We start from the raw sequence: 17356 nt of genomic DNA, 5'->3' as shown, positions 1-17356 counted from the left end.
CCAAACATCCACTGCAAAAACACCCATACGAGCTTTAAATGGTGTGAATTGTTCCACACAATGCTACATTCAATACTATCGAAATTAAGGTCACTATCGGTCGTACAAAACTATCGATAGTATCGATAGCTTGCGCAATATCGAAGAGCGAAACTATCGATAGTATTGATAGTTTTTTGTTTTTCAACTATCGATACTAAAGCTATCGATTTTCGGCAACACTAACTTGCATGAATATAGAAATAGCAGTACCAACTTATTTAATCAAATTTACGACTAGAAACAGAAAAGTAAAGGAAACATTTATTTGTGTAACAATTTTAAAAATAAATCAAATTTCTACCTATCTAAATATTATTTAACCCAATAAACATTAGCAAAATAGATCTAAGTAATTGTAGAACAGATAGTTAGGCATCCCAAATAAATGTACCTACGTGAAACACTTATGATAGTTTTAAGAGGGATTCTACATCAATTGGGGGCTTATTTATAAGTCCATTACTCATTATACGTAAATTATTTATCTGTGTAATACTAATGAGACTATATCTCGCATGAATATAGAAGGAACAGTACTTACCTACTTATTTATTTAATTATACTGATGACTAGAAATAGAAAAGTAAATGAAACAAAGTAAATTTAATGGACTGATGCCCAATAAAGATTACTGAATAAAATAGATCTAAGTTATTGAAGAAAAGACAGTCAGGTATCCCAAATAGACAGTGTGTGAAAGATAAAAAAAGATATATAAGTAGGTAATTAATTACAAAATGTGAGACATTTATAAATCCAGAGTTACACAAATAAGTTATGTTACTTATATGTGTATAATAATGGTAAAATGACATAATATTCAGACTACTATTATACTAAAGCCTTAATTACTGACATTTATTAAATATTTTTTCTATTTTTTAATAATAAGTAATAAGGAAGTAAGAAAAAATATTTATTTCTATTAAGGATGCTACAATACAAGCTTATAACAACAAAAACGCATAACATTGATGGACCTCAGCATTATGCCTGTAGCTTTATGCCTTCTCACGAAAAACCTTCTTCAATGAGGCACAGTCATCCAACCTCTTTATAGAACTATTTTTAAAACCTACTTAATAAATAATCTAATAGAATAGTATTTTTCTTACTAATTAATTAGCATTTTATATAACATACATCAACATAACTATATATATAATTTTTCATATTTGATATTTTTTATAAATTTACCTGCTTTATAGAATCAAATCCTTACAACCATTGAATAGATAAATACACATAAGTACCCAGTGAGATCAGAAAATGTATTTTAAACTGTATTTATTTAATTGGCTATATTAATATACACATATTTTATGAAATTACCTGAGGTACCATAAACATCAAATAGACATATAGTTGTGGAATATAATATTATTGAAATATACTTACTTATGACTAGAACACAGAAAACAACAACATATCATTTGATCGAAAAAATAAGTTTATGTAACACTATTCATGGAGGTGTGTACTACTCTATGAATTATTATTCATTGGCAAAATATTTAGTTAGCAGTTCATACATAATAGCCAGAATTGCAATAGCCAAACAAGCATTTAACAGGAAAAAATACATTTTGGAAACCAAAAACATATCATTAAAAATAAGGAAACGGTTTATTAAACCATATATTTGGAGCATTGCACTCTATGGAAGTGAAACATGGACTATGACACAGAGAGACAGAGAGAGGTTGGAAGCATTTGAGATGTGGTGTTGGCGAAGGATCGAGGGTATAAGCTGGATTGAAATGGTGTCAAATGAAAAAGTGCTGGAAAGAGTTGAAGAAAAGAGAACCATATTGAAGACTATAGAGAACCGGAGAGGAAATATGATTGGCCACCTGATACGACACGATTCATTTATAACAAACATTATAGAAGGAAAAATTGAAGGGAAGAGAGGAAGGGGTAGACCTAGGATAACATTTATGAAACAAATAAAAGAGAAGGTGCAGGTCGTGTCGTATCGGGAGGTGAAGGTTTTGGCGGGAAGAAGAGAGGAATGGCGGTTACTCCACCGACAAGAGCGCAGCTCTTAAATAGAGAGAGAGAGTTCATACATAAAGCAGAAATCTTTCTAAACTTGTGTATGAAACTAGGAATTATTATTATACTATTAAAAGATGAATTCTACTTTAATTGCATTTTTAAGACCCAAATTGGGCTAAACTTTATATACAAGTACTGAGTGGCAGACTATTGACTTAATGTTAAGTTTAAGCATATATGTAAATGCTGATATAATGGGTACATTCTAATAATTTATACTTACATTATTATATTAAAGAGACAAAAAATAATCTAGTAAGGTTTATTTCCTCCAAATTCTACACAATTTCCTCTCACCTGTAGCTCCATCTTTTCAATTAAATCATGTTCCACTACCCTTTAACACATTTATGTCTGCTGTGTGTTAGCATAACCAAATTAGCCGAAATAGTTAACGACTACTTAAAAAGACACTTTTTTTATTTAGACATACATGTCTTTACACTACATTGTAAATATTGTAATTATTAACATTACTGGCCCAGATCTAGCCAATAAAACTTGTTTACATACATTTGTTTATAACGCTTCACTTTGATGTTGGGTAAAATATGCCTAGTTTCTGTACATGGACATGTGCATGTCCTTCATAAAATCATCCTTGCCAGTTCAATCTGACTCATCAAATGGATCGGTAACTTGACTCGCAGAAGTTGAAGCTTCATCGGTATCATCGTCACTATCCAATTCAGTTTTACGAGCAAATACAGCTTCGAAATTATCCAATTTAGCTTGCCATGCAGCTACAATTGTTTTCATTTTTGTATCAAAGTTATGATTTGGTGGGGCATCAGCATCAATATCGTCACCCTCAAATTTTATGCCCGACGTACTTACTGGGGGACTGTCATAATCATCATCACTTTCGAATATTAAACGAGAGGCAATATGTGCTCGGGGACTGCATTCGGACTCATTACTTATGGATTTTATTTGAGAGGCATAACTCGTAGAGGGTTCTTCTTTGATTTGAGAAGCATAGCTTGTAGAGGGTGCTTCGTTGATTTGAGAGGCATAACTTGTGGAGGGTGCTTCGTTGATTTTAGAGGCATAGCTTGTAGAGGGCTCTTCTTTGATTGGAGAGACATAGGTTGTCGAAGGTTCTTCTTTGATTTGAGCGGCATAGCTTGTAGAGGGTTCTTCTATGATTTGAGAGGCATAACTTGTAGAGGGTTCTTCATCACTGTCAACCTCCAATTTTATTTTGACAGATGCATTATTTAAAGAGGATGCAGTCAAGTTTACCTCTTCGTCCTGAAGTGAAACATCTTCTGGCTCCTTACGATTATTCTTGGGTTCCTGCTTAAAGCGTTTTGGTTCACTCTGCTGTGAACTTGACTGTGCTGATCGTTTAGCAGCCACTTGTGCAGCCGGCTGTGCGGTATTTTCTTCGGGTTTGTGTGTAGTAGCTTGATCTGCGCTGTCACGCGTAGTACGCAGTTCAAACGGCGCAGTCCTTATCAGATCATATACATCAGGTGCTGCTGCACTTGAAAGTTCCAGGTCTCTCAGGGCTCGAATTTCCCAACAACTATTTTTGATTTGAGTTTCCAAATTTTGAAGGATTTCTTTTATTAAGGAGTTTTTCTCGTCTCCGAGTTGTTTTACTTCGGCTAACAACACTGATACACGTTCGAAGAAGGTTCGACGCTCCGTCTCTACCCGCTCACGATCCATTTTAAAAAAGGTTTCGGTTCTCTGGAATGCTAGGTAGCAGACTGATAAAGATTTATGTTCGACACAGCCTACCTTATATGTAGGATGCGGGCAGCCTGCCGGTGTTTGACAACGAGTTTACCATATCATGGAAGAATAATCAATAAATCAAGGGACCGGCCACATAAATATATAAAGTTTACAAAACAGTGTGCTCATGCGTGGGTCACGTCCGAGTGAGAATTTGCGTAATTGACAAATATTTGGTGTACATTGCAGTTTATATCCTTAGTTTAAGTACTTTTGTGAATGTCAGACTCGCAATGTATATTAAATATTTGTCAAATAGCTAAATAAAATAAATTCAAAGCCAATTTTTTTTTTCTTTTTTTTTTTATATTTGCCCATTCGGGCAGGCAAAGGGAACTTAGCCCATACAGCCTAGTCTTTGGTGATTTTTTGGAGAAGCACCCAGAAAATGTCTTCAGGCTTCACGTCCTTAGTTTTCAATTTTATAGCTTCATGTACTTTAGATATAATCCGATAAATAATGTCTTCACTGAAGACATCATTTTCCTTTTGTCATTTTTGAGTAGTAACGTCTTCAGTAGGTAATCTTCATATATCTTCAGTTATATTCACAATACAACTTATACAACAAAAAATGTCAAATCAATTCCCAAATAGCCTAACAAAAATATTTACAAAGAAAATATTCGCAAAGAACTTGTCTTTGCACGTGCACGAGTCATTTACAAGTTATTGTACATAATCACAGGTCTTTTACTGTATTTGTGATAAATCTGTTTGCCTTTCAAGGGACAGGCTAAAATCGTATGACCATGCTGTATAGTCTTCAGTGATTCAACGCTGCGGGCTTCCATAATAGTTCTTTTTCTTTACTTGTGCATTTTATTAAAAAGCTACCCAAATAAAATAAAATAAATAAAATAACCGGTTACCAAACGGCCTAGTCGATCCTGCCCGATCCGTTAAGGTCACCTCCTCAGCGATCGTGGTTATTATATCATTGTTACGCCTACCAATTTGCTATTATACTACAATACATGATCCCACGATCAGGTGTCGGGCAAGATGGATCTAGATAACCGCTTGATACGATTCAACCAAGATTCAACCCATTAATTCGCCTCAATCAATATGGCGTGGCGTCGGTTCAATCTTGACTCTTGACTGTTATCGGAGAGATTGCAGGTGGTCGCAAAAGACTGAGATTTCGTAGATATGAGGGAAAGATATGAGGGAGGCTTTTGTCCAGCAGTTCAGTGGGTCAATAATACAATTTAATACAATCTGCGCATAGGAATACTCTGTTCCTAAATTAATTATAATGAAATCGAAAAAAGATGAAATGAACAGCCCTAGTTTGTCACGTGACCGTGTGCCACAGACAATCTGCCTTTTTTACTTCCACGCCCGGCGGCGGCTCATGCCCCTCATTGGAAAAGTATTTATTTTATAAATTTAATGTTAATTACGGGAAAATGGATACAAGAAAGCTGACCGAAATTTTGCGCGCCACCATCGACCCCAACCAAAGGCAGCAGGCGGAAGAGCAACTCTCGCAGGTATTCATCATCTATCATCTTGGTTCACCACATGCTCGAGAATTTTACTACCCGACCAAATAGAGGAGTCCGTCTTCACCTTCTCCAGTCATTGTGCGTGCGACAATATGATTGGGCCGTATAATAACATGCCGCGCTGGTATGATTCGAGAGCATGTTTTCAGATAGTTTGTAAATTATTTGTTTTTATTATACTGTAATGGTGGCAGGAGGTCTGGAGTCTATTTATATCTCTTCGAAGTGTAAGACGGCCGCCTTTGCCAGGCTAATGACTCGATGAAACGGTCTAACCAAACTTGTTAAATATGTACCCTCCTATTATGGTTATTTTTACATCTAGTTTGCAAGTAGCAATGAATATTAGTCAATTTAACGGACGATTGTATAAATGTCGTATATACTCGCCATATACTGTATGAATACGAATGGAACGATAAGACTGATTGTAAAAATCTCTTCTTACACTATGCTACCAATATATATTTTATTATTCTTCTTCTATCGTATGGGTTGTGAGGTGGAGTACCGACCTCATCAGCCCTGGTGTTAGGGTATTTTATTATTTGTTACTAGGGATGCTCTGAGCCCGAAATAGTTTGTTTGCTTATTTTAGAATTAAAAACACCAGTGTTCTCTTTTTATTTATTTATTTATTTATTATTATTACAAGTTCTTATAGCTAATTCACACCACTATCCAAAACAGACCCAAAAGAGCGTGTTAACGCGATAAATTGTTTTTAATGCAGTGTTACAGTAGCAACCCAAAAAGACCGAAGCCTGTGATAGGGTTAGCTACAAATTTCGTCTTATAACAATGACATAAATATACATATTCAGTAGGTAAGGTTCTTATGTCAACTAAATGCAGATCTTATAAAGTTGGTTGACATTAATTTTCTTATACTTGTTGCTGCAAGGAAGCAATCACTTAGCATCCAAAAGACCAAACTTATAGAAATAAGCTGTTTGAACTAACATACAATTATTTGTTCTATTTGGTGCAAGAGCCAGTTAAGAAATTAATGTTATCTATGTTTTCAATGTGCTCTTTCTTGGGAAATTTTGATGCAGTATGACAATATAAGTAAAATGATATTGTGCGACATTACGACAAGTACCTAATTTGGTAAAGTTTTCATACTTTTATGTGAAAATTACGACAAAATATGAAATAAATCAAAAAACGATGGAAGGTTCCCAAAAAGCCTGTTTTTCAGTTTCAATTGCCCAAAATTTCAACACCCAACACTTTATTTTATTTACTTTTGTTTAGGTGTAGGTTAGAATGTTCAAACTAAAATAATTGCAAACAGCTACCTATGTTTAAAAACAAAACCATATCATACTTTTTTGGTTAGTCATAATATAAAAAAGGCCTAAAATAAGAATAATTAAAATTAATGTGATAAATATTACAAATTATGTATCAGGAGCTACAACCAGTTGTACAGCCTCCTATATTATACAATATAATAATAAAATATAATATAATAATAAAATGTTATATTATCTATATAATATAATATAATATAATAATATAGTTTCTCTTTCATCTTTTCCCACATTTGTCAAGTTCAAAAGCTCTGCTGAGAGGGGGTTTAGATGATTGGCCAAGGACTCTAAATGTTTTGTCTGACATTGCCTGTCCTCTTCATTCACAGCTGGCATAATTAAGTATTCACATATTCCTTCTTTTTGCTGAGCTATTCTGCACTTGTTGCAGACAGTAAACATTTAATAAATACTATTTATTTTCAGATACATAAAATAATAGGCTTTGCTCCATCACTGCTGCAAGTTGTTATGTTAAATGAAGTGACCATACCAGTCCGTCAAGCTGGAGTAGTATACCTCAAGAACTTGGTGACAGCAGGATGGCAAGAGAAGGAGGTAGAAGAGGGGGAGCCCATCCCCTTCAGCATCCACGAGCAGGACCGCGCCATGATCAGAGACAACATTGTCGATGCTATAGTCCAAGCACCGGAAATCATTAGAGTTCAGCTGTGTATCGCTCTCAAGACAATCATCAAGCATGATTTCCCCACTCGCTGGACACAAATTGTGGACAAAATACACATTTATCTACAAAACCCTGATGCAAACAGCTGGATGGGAGCCCTGCTTTGCTTGTACCAGCTCATCAAAAACTACGAATACCACCAGGCTGAGAAGAGGGTACCATTAATAGAGGCTATGAATCTGCTGCTCCCAATGATGTACAATTTAATTGTCAACCTCCAAGCAGATCAGTCTGTGGAGTCTGTACTTGTCCAGAAACAAATACTCAAGTGCTTCAATGGCCTAATAAAGGTAAGCACAATACTAACAAATACTATTTGTACATGGCTTAAGGCCAAATTACATATATTGAAGATGATTTCTTTGTTAATGGTGATTTTTATCAGCTTCAAAAGTGGCTGCAAGTTTATTTCTTAAGACCTCCTACGTCATTAGGGATAGTGAGGGGTTTTCATGCTGATTTTACTTGTAAAATATTATTATTGATGTTATTTTAAAAAAATGAATTAATATCATATGGATCAGTATATAACAGCAAACAGTAATCAGCTTTGGCAAGCGCAGGCAAATTGCTCTTGAATTAATAACTTGTTGTGCGCAGTCTCTGGGTATATGAAATTTTAATTTATCATTTTGAATTACCAATTGAACTTTAACTTTGTTTTTAATGCCATAGGGATCATAACGACGAAATAAACTGCATGTAAGGCTCCACTATTCTTGTTGTTTCATAATACTTGTAATTAAATATAATTAAACCCCAAACTATAATTAAATGTGGTGCACTCACATTCCAGTGCGTGTACATCTCGCGACCTCTGGGCCAGACAGGCCGGATTGAATATAGCTATGATATTTGCATATTATATCTTTACAATTATATGTGCGCCATGCCGTTTCGGGAGACAGTACAGCACTTAGCGCTCAAACTAGGCAAGTTAGTATGCTGTTGGTGCCCATGCAGTCTCGTCATCAAGATATTTGTATCTTGGTGCAGAGTAGGGACCGATGGCGTTGTACTTATCGATTTTCTTACTATTTTTGATTAGTCTACAATTTTTTTTATGGAACATAGCCTGGAAAGTTCTTCACTTTTCTACTTACATCATTAATATTACTATAAAGTAACCAATGCAAAGAATGAGGCCAAAAAGACGTTGAAAATAATGTTACATGTATGGGGCCTCATTTTTTACTTTCTGGTTTTTTTTATTACTTGAAATAATAATGCTATAATAATGTGTATTCTTTGCGAATTTCAATGACGTATCAAATGTGGTTCAAAAGATATATATTTTAAAGGTTGAACTTTGAGACCCTCTGAGAGACAAAATTTTTTTATATATGATCAATATATTTGTTTGTCCCACCCAAGATGTTTCTGTTTTTAAATGATATAAAAAATTACCCTCACAAAAGAAAAAAACATCAAAATCGGACCTGTCTCTGGCAAGTTAGAATTGAAACCCTTCATTGATTCCACTAAAAATGGTGGTGTCTCGACAATCATGAAGACAGTAATGTTTGCTGGTCGTTTGGCACGCGCACTTGACAGATAAGAAATTCTAGATAAAACTGGGGGGTTAAAAGGCCACATTGAAGCAATTCATCTAGAAAAGCAATATTGCAATTTGACATTTCCGCATAAAATAGTAAGTGCGCAAATGTCAAATAGCAATATTGCTTTTTAGATGAATTGCTTGTTGTTGCAATGTGGCCATTTAAACCCCCTTCTACTTCTAATAAGCAGAGTTGACATGTACTGACTGTCAATTTTTAACAAGCCTGTATGTTTCAGTACATTCTGCCTCTGGATCTGATCACTCGGGAGGTGTTTACCAAGTGGATGGAAGTGCTGCGGTCAGTGATGGAGGTGCCGGTGCCTGAGCACACATTGCAGGTGGACGAGGATGAACGGATGGAGCTGCCTTGGTGGAAATGCAAGAAATGGGCAGTGCACTCTCTTTACCGGTTATTTGAACGGTAAGCCGTAAATGTATTGATTTATTTCTTCCTCATGACATGGAATAAAATAATACTTTATTACTATTATTTGAGAATTGTGAAGGCCGAACTGATTGATACAGCCCGCGAGATCACTGCGACCTTGTTAGATCTATTGTGACCGATCCGTTCGAAGAGCCCCAGCGTCTTTTTGGGAGAAAGCTCCATGCCTTCCCAGGGGTGCATTATTTGGCCCCCAAATATACGGAGACTCGCACTGATATGAGCGTGGATTACGTCACGACCGATGCGAGTCACTTTAGTATATTTAAGCCGTTAAGGAATAAGGGAGTGCGCGCGGACCGTCAGTTTCGCTGAGAGGTTTTAGTGAGAAGTTCACGGACTGTGCTCCAGATTAATAAATAAAATAAAAATAGCCTTTAATCACTGACAATATTATATAGTTTTACTTAATTATCTATATGTTTATTTATTTGTCGGGCTGTCCTAGGGCATAGGCCTCCTCCTTATTGCGCCACACCTGTCTGTCGCCTGTTGACCTTCTTCAACCTTGTGGTAGATCATCTTCACACCTTTTGTTTCGTCTCCCTTTTTGCCTTTTACCATTCTGTGATGTCTTTAGTCCACTTTTTTATTCTACACCTCATCATGTGTCCTGTCCAACGCCATTTGAGTCTCCTTATTGTTTTCGTCACATCTGCGACTTTTATTAGATTAGATTAATTAAATCATAAAAAGAATACCTAATATTTACTTATTTTTTTTATATATAACATAACAGGTACGGCAGTCCGGTGAATGCCCGTGAGGAATACGTTCAGTTTGCTGAGTGGTACCTGACCACTTTCACTGGTGGGATCCTCGAAGTGCTGCTCAGAGTTCTGGACCAGTACCGGAACAAGGTCTATGTCTCCCCGAGGGTCCTACAGCAGACTCTTAGCTACATTGATCAATGGTAAGTTGCGCATTTCTTGTTTTGTATTGATTCCTATAGAATTGGATCTCATGGCAGTCAACTGATTGCCTAGTAACCTGATAGAGTTACGTCAGTCTCAAGCTCAGAGTAGTCATACTCTCCGCGCCTCTCGAAAACTGTCCGACAAAAATGTATTGAGGAATAACATGGCTACTCTAGTCCAGTATGATAAAGGCCCATGTTGTTCTGTGGTCCCAAGTACTAGTGCAGCTTCAGCTCTTCTAATAATTTGTAATGCCCATCCCAACTTCCGTGTTAGCTCGTTGCACACATGGTGGACAAAAAAAAACGCCGCCACTTGCATGTGTAGTCTTCACCAAACAGGGGGTCTAAAAACGCCAAATTGAAACAATAAGGGAATTACCAGGCTATGTTCACCAAAAACAATGCGTTGTTCAGTTTAAATATGATAATTACCTATTTTCTCATTACTCTGGTACATGATTGTTCCAAAATACAATGTAATGGCAGAAGCATAATGTATGATCCAAATATCAAGCAAGCAAGATATTTGGATCACATTATGTAAAGAATTATGGTGCTACCTATTTTAAGGGAAACACCGAGAACTTGTATTCACTTAGTTTATTTCGAATAACTTAAGAATTTACAAAAAAATGTCAATAGGTCACGCGGTAGCGCCGCTCGACGTTGCGGAACTGAACACTGTAGGCTGAACCCTGCCGCCCGCGCACCGGGAAGAGACGTACACGCAGGGAAGCAAGGGCCTCGTAGTTTAGGGTGTACTATGGTCGCTCTTATAGTCGGCCATCCTGATATCTGCGCGTCCCGCGCAGAAGTCCTAAAGGGAAATCTTATACGGCCTCCAAAGGCCTCACCAATCTCTGAAGATTGGGAACAGTAGGCTTCTGAAAGCAGATGATTAAACCTCCGAAGGTTGGGATCCAACATTGACAGTTGGGTGAAGTCAGCTTCTGAAGGCTGACAATGGACGGGTAATATTTACTTCATTCTCGTGATCGTTCAACAAACCTCTGAAGGTTACTAGCCTCCGAAGGCCAGCGAACAGCAAGCTAGCAACAGATGGCCCACCTCTGAAGGTCTCACCTCTAGCATCCCGTCGTAAAAGTCTTGCCCTCTGAAAGGCCGCATGCGGTTATCTTATTGTCTTTTTATCGTGCGCACGTATCCAGATGACTTACAAACGACCACCTCTTAAAGTGACGTCTATGTACGACTTTCATTGTCATCTCAACTCACTACCTCTTAAGGGTGAGTACAGGCCTGGTAAACGGTTATGATAATTAATGATGATCGATCATAGACAATTTAATAACACAAAATCATCATTACTCTAATAACAAATTATTAGACAATTTCTCTAATAATTAATCAATCAAACAAAAGTGGTTCGGTTCTTAATCCGAGTACAAACATGATCATAAATGAAGAAGTACAACATAATCACAAATTAGAGATTGGCAACCCGATCACTCTTAAGTGCTAAATTAATCTGAATCGGTACTAGACGAACGGAAAGACTTTAGTTTGTCTCTTGCAAAAACGTTCTCGTAAGGGCGACCACGAGTATTTGTACTCTTAAGTACATATCTGTCGTGAGGCAAAACTTTAACAATAACATATGGTCCATCAAATCGTGGTATCAATTTGCCACTGCGAAGACCCTTACGGATAATCTTACGTTCAGCAAGCACCAGGTCTCCGACCTTAAACGACTTTTCTACACGTCTAGTTTTATCAAAACGCTGTTTCGCTTGGTAAGCCGCCTCCCGTGAACGAGTAGCGGCAGTCTCTCTCATTTCACACATATCGTTACGTGTAGGTACGACAATGTCACCCGAAAGACGCGGGCGGAAACCATACAGCAACTCCATGGGCGACTTACGTGTGGTATTATTTTGGTTGGAGTTTATGCCTAGTTGAACCTTTGGAAGATATTTTTCCCAATTGCCTTGATCATCGTCCCCAACGTAGGCCACTAGAGCATCCAAAATGGTGCGATTGAAACGCTCAATTTGCCCATTCGCCCTAGGACTAGCAACAGCTGTCATTACGTGCTTTATTTGCCTGTCAACACAATACTTTTTGAAAGCATGACAATCGAACGCTTTACCACGGTCTGTGATGATGCGGGTTGGCAGACCAAAAGTTTTTATGAACTGATCAAAGGTTTGCAATACCTTCTCACAGCTAGTATCACGCACCGCCTCGATCCAAATGTAGCGGGTAAACGCATCAATGATGGCTAAGATATACATCTTGCCCGTTGGGCTTTTGCAAAAAGGACCGAGATGGTCAGCGTGTACTGTGTGAAAAGGAACTGCAACCTTTTCAATCGAATGTAAAAGTCCCACTTGACGACCTGTAGGCTTTTTAGCGTATTGGCAGGAGATACAACCACGAACATATTTTTGTACAAAATGGCGCATGCCACTAAACCAGTACTTACTTTTCATTGCATCGTACGTCTTATTGTAATTTACATGCCCATTATTGTCATGAAAAGTCTGTACGAGTGACCAACGCGTTGACCGCGGTACGACAACCTTATTTTCGCCATTAACCTTTCTGAACAAAACATTGTTTTCAACGACATAATCTCGAGCCAGACCACTAGTATTGTTCTTTGAGAGTTCGTCCTGTAACTGTTCGATAGTTGATCGTATTGAGTCGTCACCTCTTTGTAAACTTTCAACTAAGTCTTTCTCTACACAACGCATGACTGATTCTACGGGGTTACGACTCAACGCGTCAACGTGCGCCATAGATTTACCGGCTCGATATTCAACATCAAAATTATAACCTTGTACTTCGAGCCACCACCTGGCGATACGAGGGTTTAAGTCGCGCTTAGTCCACGTCCAACGCAAAGCGTTGCAATCTGTCATGATTGTGAACTTTATACCGCTGACGTACACTTTAAATTTTTGGAGACTCATAACCACCGCCAACGTTTCCAGCTCATAGCTGTGATATTGTTGCTCAGCTGGGGTGGTCTGTCTACTGGCGTAAGCGACAGGTTTCCAAGACTCGTCTGGTTGCTTTTGGAGAAGAATCCCACCAAGACCGACTTTAGAGGCATCTGTGTGTACCTGGGTTTGATACTCAGGATTAAATAGTGCTAATACTGGACGACTGATTAAAATTGATTTTAATTCGTCGAACGCCTGTTGTTGACCTTGTCCCCAAACCCAAGGCTGATCTTTCTTAGTGAGTAATGTGATGGGACGCGCAATAGATGCAAAGTTACGGACATACTTTCGAAAATAACTCGCGAGCCCCATGAACTGCCTCGCCTGGTGCACATTTTCAGGAACTTTGAAATCGCGTACAGCATTCAACTTGCGCTGGGCAGGTCTTACCTCACCGTTGCTCACCTCGTGACCCAAATACTCGACAGTTGACACAAGAAAAGAGCATTTGTCCAATCTCAGAGTCATATTAGCCTCGCGAATCCTCTCTAGAACCGATCGCAGACGGTCCAAAGCATCGGCATTATTCTCGGCGTAAATAATTATGTCATCAAGATAAGCGGTAGCGAATTTGAATTTAAGCGGTCCTAATATATTGTCCATCGCTCTTTGAAAGACGGATGGGGCATTGACCAAACCAAAACTCATTCGAGTATATTGGAAGTGTCCATCGGGTGTAATAAATCCTGTGTACTCCTTACTATCATCATCAATCTGTACGCAATGATACGCGGACGTAACGTCTAAACAAGAGAATACTCGTTGATTTGACAGGCGGTCTAGCTGATCTTGTATTAACGGGAGCGGGTAGCGCTCTTTCTTTGTTATCTTATTTAGAGCACGGTAGTCAACGCACATGCGCTTCTCTCCTGTCTTCTTAGACACTAGAAGGACAGGGCTGGCGTAAGGTGAGTTTGAAACTTCTATAATGCCTTTGTCTAAGAGTTCTGATACCATCTTACGTACAAGCTGACGATCCTCAAGGGACATTCTATAGGGACGATAATATATAGGCTTATTATCAGTTAATTCTATTTTCATTTTAACGGCGCATTTCCCTATTTTATTCTCATCACCCGAAAAACATTCCGAAAACTCTTGAAGAATGTCTTCAAGGGTCGCAACAACAGAAGTTTCCAAGTCTGATCCTACTTTATATGACTGGAGATCAGCCGTCGCGACAGTCGCACGTGCAACACAGCTACCGTTTGGAATCATTACCACCTCATTCCCTTCATTAATTACGTTTACGACCAACCGACCTTCAATTATTTCCGAAATACTCTCCGGTATAATATACTCAGATCTTGGTTTCGAAATCTCAGTGTTGTTTATTGAAATGGGACCTGATACATCGGTGCAACACAGGACTATCTTATTCACACCAGGCTGCAATTGAATGTTTTCTTGCGCACACAACTTAACGCGATCATTATCTTCACAGATATTTGATTTCGGTAATTCGTGTAAGTAATTAGCATTATATATTTTCAAAGAAGTAGGTGTCTTTAGTACGTAAACGTTGTAATATTCCGTAAAAGGTTGACCGATAATCAGGCCCAGATCCTGTGCATAATCCGGAACAACATACGCCTTAATACCCTCGCAAGTAGCCTCGTCCACCGTCACGTTAATCAAACTCTCACCTATTGGTGTTATTTGTGAACCGCCGAAACCCTTAATCACATTGACACCATTGCACTCATTGACATTTAAATGTAACTGCTTCGCAATGGTTTCAGTTATAGTGACGCATGAGCTACCAAAATCAATGAAACTGTAAACAGACACGTTGTTCACTTTCGCCGTCGTATAATATTTTGAACCACCTGACGCATCCTGAATAACACGCACTGTATGTGTCGATTGCCCTGTATCAGTATTCGCAGCGGAAGACCTACGGCTTTTCAATTTTAAACATTCTTCTTTAACGTGTCCCATTTTGTTACAGTAAGAGCACTTACGCATTTTTGTAAAACAATTATTTTCTTGGTGCCCCTTTCTACCACAAAAATTACAGACTGAAGCTAATTTGTCGCGAATCTTATACGTGCAACGAGCCGCAGTATGTCCACGTTTTTTACAGTTATGACACTTGATGACATTCTCATTTTTAGTGCTGTAAGAGCCACCGTATCGGTTTGTAACACGCATAGTCGCCCTCAGCGATGACAAGTAATTTAATAGTTTATTAGGGTCGGTACAGCCCGCGGACACCGCCCCAACCTCTACGAGATCGCTACCAATTGTCCCAATAATCGCCTCGGTTATCAGAGGCGACGGAATACCGCATGCATTCCCCAGCGCTAATTTATCGTAATAAAATTGCAGGTAATCGGCGTCGGCTTGCCTGACAATATTCACTAAATCACGCATCATATTTAACTTACTTTTGTGGGACGGAAAGGCAGTCAAAAGCTTTGTTTTGAAGTCGGGCCATGATGTATTCATGTCATTTGCAGGCAACTGATCGTACCATTGACGGGCGTAACCTTTTAGTTTCGACAAACAGTTAAACATGACTGTCTTTTCGTCCCAACTATACATACTGGCTATTCCTTCTACTTTACGTATCCACATTTCCATAGTAATCATAGATGTTTTAGGATCGAACTCCGGTATAGGATCATTACGACCGACGTATCTAAGTGACGGCAAATTAGTTGAATTTTCGACATACCCAGAAAGTCCAATACCAGAAAAACCTGGATGAACCGCAGGCGCCGGCGCCGGCGGCGCGGCGCAGCTCCCAGCGGCGGACGGCACCGGCCCGCCGGCGGCGTCGCGCACGGAGATATGCGGACACGGCGCAGCATTCGCCGACACACACACAGAGGCCGGCAGAGCCTCCGTCGCTCCCTCCGGAGCAGACGGCGGCGCAACCGCGTTAATCGTAGGCGCTCGTAGCGGCGCGCTCGACAGCCGCGTTGACTCGAACAGAGGAGCGGTGAAATATCCCTTAACTCCTTGAGTTGGTGCAGTCCAACCCATAGGTAGTGGTGGCGTCCCTGCCTCGCGGTCGGAATCCTTGCCCGCGTCAGCCCGCGCCGGACTAGAGACCACGCCCGCGCCGCCCGCGCCGGGGCCAAACCCCGCACGAAGTGGCGACGGCGGCGATTGCTGAATATCCACATACTGTTGATTACCGGCGTCAGCCACAGGCACCGACCTACCCCAGGTCTCACGAACGCTAAATATCTCCTTTTCCAATTCTTGTATTCGTCTCGATAACCGGCGAGTCTCTAATTCGAACAATAATCGTCTACGGAGCTGATTTTCACGCTCCTCACTTGTATCACGACTTCTCATATTTCCGCACTCACTATACACTCTTTTAATATGAAAACAATTGTTTTTATTTAAGCAGAAACACAATTAAGTGGAAAACAAACTGTAATTCACTCATAAAACGCACAAGCACGTGTTAGGTACCAACGAGCACACACAAATCAAGTAATCGAACCGCGCGCGCGATGTTGCCAGCTCGCGCGACCTTACGACAAAATAAATAGATACTCCTGAACATGTATTTTCATGTTTCTAGCACTATAATCGAATTTTAACTTGTAAGCATGACTTCATCTCACTTCTGAACTTTAAGGGAAACACCGAGAACTTGTATTCACTTAGTTTATTTCGAATAACTTAAGAATTTACAAAAAAATGTCAATAGGTCACGCGGTAGCGCCGCTCGACGTTGCGGAACTGAACACTGTAGGCTGAACCCTGCCGCCCGCGCACCGGGAAGAGACGTACACGCAGGGAAGCAAGGGCCTCGTAGTTTAGGGTGTACTATGGTCGCTCTTATACTATATTTATTATTATTATTATTTATTTATTAGGCACATCAACAGTACAAACACACAACAATTAATAAAACTTTCTTAAGGCTAGTACTAGCCTACCCTAGCCTAGTGCCTAGTGGCTAGTAGTAGTATATTGCTTCTCTTTATTTCGATAAGAATAATAATGGGTGGAAGATGTAATTGTGCCTGGCTGTATTAAAAAGGAATAAGAATAAGAATACCCAAAAACAAAGATGAAAGATGCATATATCTGTTATCCATGAAATTAGAAAGTTAAATGAAGAAA

At 39.0% G+C, this 17356-nt stretch overlaps 1 protein-coding gene across 2 annotated transcripts in view; it reads left to right on the top strand.

Moving 5' to 3' along the window:
* Positions 1 to 5179: 5179 nt before the first annotated feature.
* Positions 5180 to 17356, top strand: part of LOC126380070 (importin-7) — a 34538-nt gene continuing 22361 nt past the window's right edge. For both annotated transcript variants that reach the window (XM_050029266.1, XM_050029265.1), the window contains exons 1-4: positions 5180 to 5348; positions 7109 to 7660; positions 9168 to 9352; positions 10116 to 10289. In XM_050029266.1, coding sequence (XP_049885223.1) covers positions 5265 to 5348; positions 7109 to 7660; positions 9168 to 9352; positions 10116 to 10289 — 995 coding nt within the window. In that variant the 5' untranslated portion in view covers positions 5180 to 5264. The remainder of the gene's footprint in view (positions 5349 to 7108; positions 7661 to 9167; positions 9353 to 10115; positions 10290 to 17356) is intronic.

The sequence above is a fragment of the Pectinophora gossypiella genome, chromosome Z (genome assembly GCF_024362695.1).
Source record: "Pectinophora gossypiella chromosome Z, ilPecGoss1.1, whole genome shotgun sequence".
NCBI classification, from domain to species: domain Eukaryota; kingdom Metazoa; phylum Arthropoda; class Insecta; order Lepidoptera; family Gelechiidae; genus Pectinophora; species Pectinophora gossypiella.
Note: the sequence above shows the minus strand (reverse complement) of the source record. Positions and strands in the feature narration are given on the sequence as shown.